Raw genomic sequence first — 4,879 nt, 5'->3', positions numbered from 1 at the left:
AAATAGTAAAACATCATACTTAGATCTGGAATTGAGAAAATAAACAACACAAAAAGAAAAAATAAGTTAAAATGAAAAACAACTTACCGATTGAAATGTAAAAATTTGATCAACTCGAGAGTAAATTTAATGGATATATACATCCGATTTGTTGATCTCTTGCAGCATACACTGATTTTGAATATGGATAAATAAGATGAAGATAAAGAAACACAATGAAGAGAAAAACAATATACTGAGTATATGAAGAGAGCTAAGACTGAGGTTAATCAAATCATAGCGAGTGCAGTATGGGAGTTGAAGAATTTGGAACAAATCTTGGACTCAAATGGTCCAAGTTACCTCAGTAAGATCCTTTTTTTCTTTCTATTACTTCGTATTTTCTGTTCTCTCATGAAAATTGCTTCTTTAAATGTTCGTGGTTTTGGTAGTGGGGAAGTTAGTAAATTTGGGGATGTTAGGAATTTATGCATTTCAGAAAGGCCTTCCATTCTTCCACTTCAAGAAACTAAATGTCATTCTCGTGATGATAAGTGGTTCTTCGCTTTATGGGGTTCTATGGATTGTGGTTTTACTCAAAAAGAAATGATTGGGAAATCGGGGGGTCAAATGTTGGTTTGGGATACGAATATTTTTGAGGTCAACAGTGAACTTGTTAGTGAATTCTTCATAGCTATTCGGGGTAAATGGAAAAGTTCAGGTAAAGAATCTATTATCGTCAATGTGTATGGTCCACATGACGATGTGAAGAAGAAAAAAATGTGGGACTCCTTGGATCACGTCATGAATATTACCGATGTCTCTTGGATTCTCTGCGGTGATTTTAATGAAGTTAGGGGTCCTTCGGAAAGATTAAATTGTGAGTTCTTTAGGAATAGAGCTATAAGGTTTAACGAATTCATTACGAGGAATGGGTTAGTTGAAATTCCCCTTGGTGGGCGAAAATTCACTCGCATTAGTGACGATGGGATTAAAATGAGTAAACTCGATAGATTTCTCGTTTCGGACACTTTCCTCCCCTTATGGCCAGATCTTAAGGTGGTTGCCTTGGACCGAAAATTCTCAAATCATTGTCCTATAATGCTTATGGACAGTGATGTGGATTTCGGTCCAAAACCTTTTAAGATTTTTGATGAGTGGTTTCGTATTGATGGTGTTGAGGATACCATTTTGAAATCGTGGGGTGAAGTCATTTCGGGTAATCGAAAAGATTGTGTGTTCCGTAATAAATTGAAGAGGTTAAAATTCGTGTTAAAGGAGTGGAGTAAAAACCATTTAGGGGGAATTGACTTGGAGATACAAAATGCTAAGAATATTGCCAACGATTTTGAATCCAAAGCCGAGACGGGTCTCCTCTCCAGTGTGGATCATGAGGCTTGGCTCGATTCTAGGAAGACATGGCTTGAAAAGGAAAGGATAAAAGCGAACATGTTAAAATAAAAAGCAAGGGTGCGTTGGATGACGGACGGGGATGAGAATTCTAAATACTTCCATAATTCATTGAAAAGAAAATACAACAAAAATAACATCAGGGGAGTAAATATCAATGGAGTTTGGAGTGATGATCCCGAATCCATCAAGGCCGCAGCCCTAAACCATTTCAAAAACATCTTTGCTGATCCAAATTATAATCGGCCAAGTCTTGTGAACTTAAATTATGCCTCGATCACGACTGAGCAGGCTGAAGCTCTAGAGATATCCTTTTCGGAAAATGAAATTTGGGAAGCGGTAAATAGTTGTGGTAGTTCAAAGGCCCCAGGGCCCGACGGTTTTAATTTGGGATTTTATAAAAAAATTTGGCATATTATTAAAGATGACCTAATTGCGGCTATAAAATGGTTTTGGGTTAATGGGGAATTTTCTAAAGGTTGTAACCCTTCTTTTGTCTCTTTGGTCCCTAAAAAAATGGATCCCTTATGTTTCAGTGATTATCGGCCTATTAGTCTTATTGGAAGTTATTATAAGATTATTGCTAAAATGCTCTCAAATCGGGTTAGGAAATTTGTCCCTAGTCTTATTGGATCGGAGCAAACTGCCTTTATGAGTGGGAGATACATTCTTGACGGGATTTTGGTGGCAAATGAGACGGTTGATGATCTTAAAAGGAATAAAAAACACGGTATTATCTTCAAAGTTGATTTTGAGAAAGCATTTGATTCGTTGAATTGGTCTTTTCTTCTTGAGGTTATGGAATGCATGGGGTTTGGGTTGAGATGGAGATCTTGGATTATGGCATGTCTTAATTCGGCTTCAATTTCTATTCTTATCAATGGTTCGCCTACTAATGAATTTTACTTGGAAATGGGTGTTAGACAAGGGGACCCGCTATCTCCTTTTCTCTTTATCATTGCGGCGGAGGGACTCAATATTTTGACTAAAGTGGCGGTTAATAAAGGATTATATAAAGGTGTGGATTTAGGGGCTGATAAGATAACGATTTCGCATCTCCAATATGCAGATGATACAATTTTCTTCGGAGAATGGAGCAAAAGGAATGCGCGCAATCTTATGTTTCTACTTGAATGTTTTGAGAAGGCATCTGGTCTAAAAGTTAACTACAACAAAAGTCAACTATTTGGAGTGGGTGTAATTAAAAATGAAGTGGAAAATATGGCTACTTGGTGTAACTGTCAAGCGGGTTCCCTTCCGTTCTTTTACCTGGGTTTACCTGTTGGATCTAAAATGAAAAAAATAAATGAGTGGGATCCGGTCATAGAGAAATTTAAAAAGCGTTTAGCGGATTGGAGAGCTCGAACGGTTTCTTACGGTGGTCGTCTTACTCTTGTTAAATCGGTTCTTTCAAGTCTTCATCTCTACTTCTTCTCGCTTTTTCGTGCCCCGCCTTGTGTGTTGAAAAAATTAGAGAGTGTGAGACGTTCATTTTTTTGGGGCGGGATGGGTTCTAATGCTAAAATGTCGTGGGTTAAATGGGAAAAAATCCTTCTTCCTCACGAAGAAGGATGTTTAAACATCAAATCTCTTAATTGTAAAAATTTGGCTCTTTTATGTAAGTGGTGGTGGAGGTTTAAAACCGAAACCAACACTTTATGGGTGAATGTAATTCGAAGCATTTATGGGCATCATGATGGATTATCGGGTAGTGACGGGTTACCCCGAAACTTAACCGGTAGCCTTTGGTCTAATATTTGTGATGCAGGAAATGAAGTTGACAATCTTGGAATTTCATTCTCAAATTCTTTCAAGAAAATTCTCAGCGATGGCAATGATACGCTATTTTGGAGTGATGTCTGGATCGGAAACACAAGTCTGAAGAACAAGTACAGCAGTCTATATCGTATGGACTCAAACTCGTTGGCTACTGTTGGTGATCGATTACAGCTTCAAGATGGGCAGATAATAACCATATGGGCCTGGAAACGGGAGCCTTTGGGGCGTACACGTGGTGAGCTATCTGATCTCAACAATATTATTAATAATACAACTTTTTCTATTGGCATGAGGGACAGATGGGAGTGGCTGTTAGATTCTTGCGGTCGATTTACCGTGAAAAAATTAAGTGATCTAATCGACAAAAAATACCTGATGGTGGACCGATCGGATGATGCTACTCTTAAAAACAACCTGGTTCCAAAAAAGATTGAGTTATTCATTTGGCGAGCCAAAAAAGGGAGAATTCCTGTTAGAGTGGAACTTGATAAAAGGGGTATCGACTTAAATAGCGTTAGATGTCCAATCTGTGATGATGAGATTGAAACTATTGAGCATATTTTATTTTCTTGCAAATTCTCGTTTGAGCTTTGGAAACGTATCTTTTCTTGGTGGGGTCTAGATATTGGGGCTGCAAACTTGTCTAACCTTCTTAATGGGTCTGCTTCGAACCTCCCTTACATCAGTAGCAAAGTGATTTGGCAAGGGGTGTGTTGGATCGCGTGTTATTGGATTTGGAAAAATAGAAACCACAAGGTATTTAACAACAAGTGCCGAACTATTCCAAATATTTTTAACGAGATTCAAGTCATTGCTTTCGATTGGATTTCAAGTAGATGTAAAAGTTTCAACCTTGAGTGGCTGCTTTGGATTTCTAATCCGATTGAGTGTGGTTAGCCTTGTTGCGTCCTCCGCAACTTGGCTTTGCTTTTGTTCGTAATTTCTTTTGTATTTTCGTTGTTCCTTGACTTTGCTTCTTGTGTATTTCTTTGCGTGTGAATGAATTCAATTGCTTTTCAAAAAAAAAAAAAATATGAAGAGAGCTAAGTATATGAATAGAGCTTGGAAAAATAAAAAACAAAATGAAGAAGACAAATAAAACATGTACACAACCAGTTTTTGTTATTTACACAACCATTCTGTTTTATAATGTTGCACTGTATAACACTATAAAACATAATGATTGTGTACGTAACCAAAATTAGTTGTTTACATATCACTCGTGAGGCGTGATAGGAGGAGTGATATGGAAAAGAGTGTATACAATGAAATAAAAAATTCTAATATAAGCTTGTCATAAGTTTATTATTTCACGCAACAAAACTCAGAAAAGTAAACATATACTCCGTAAATATCTAGATATATTTTTTGAATATTATTTTTAAATTTTGAGTATAATGTTTTTAATTAAAAATAATTATTGTTTATGGCATTATCAACATGATCTCATTTTTTTTTTATTTTGATTTTTTTTAAAGAAGGGAATAAGTAGTTTAATGATGTCATCATATTAGCCATTTAGACTGATCCTAACGCGGCGTCAATTTTTCTCCGTCATCCCACTAGCAGCATCTTTGATTCCCTTGACGCCCCTAACGCGGCGTCAAAATTTGACGCCCCTAGCGTCAGCCGAAAAGTGGACGGATCAGAAAGTGATGTCAAATATTTTTTCAGCCAATCAGATTTCTCCACATATTTTTATATATTATTA

General features: G+C 36.8%; 1 protein-coding gene across 1 annotated transcript; it reads left to right on the top strand.

Annotated features, from left to right (window-relative positions):
* The first annotated feature begins 243 nt into the window (after nt 1–243).
* On the top strand, nt 244–1,440 carry LOC139876008 (uncharacterized). The gene has a single exon (XM_071863307.1). It carries the CDS (start codon nt 244–246, stop codon nt 1,438–1,440), a length of 1,197 nt encoding a protein of 398 aa, XP_071719408.1.
* Nucleotides 1,441–4,879: the final 3,439 nt, after the last annotated feature.

Source organism: Rutidosis leptorrhynchoides, chromosome 11, assembly GCF_046630445.1.
Source record: "Rutidosis leptorrhynchoides isolate AG116_Rl617_1_P2 chromosome 11, CSIRO_AGI_Rlap_v1, whole genome shotgun sequence".
Lineage (NCBI taxonomy): Eukaryota > Viridiplantae > Streptophyta > Magnoliopsida > Asterales > Asteraceae > Rutidosis > Rutidosis leptorrhynchoides.
The sequence above is the reverse complement of the archived record's forward strand: the minus strand, read 5'-3'. Positions and strand labels throughout refer to the sequence as shown.

Coding starts and splice junctions, on each gene's coding strand:
- LOC139876008 (XM_071863307.1), top strand. CDS start 244: ATGAAGAGAGCTAAGACTGAGGTTAATCAAATCATAGCGAGTGCAGTA.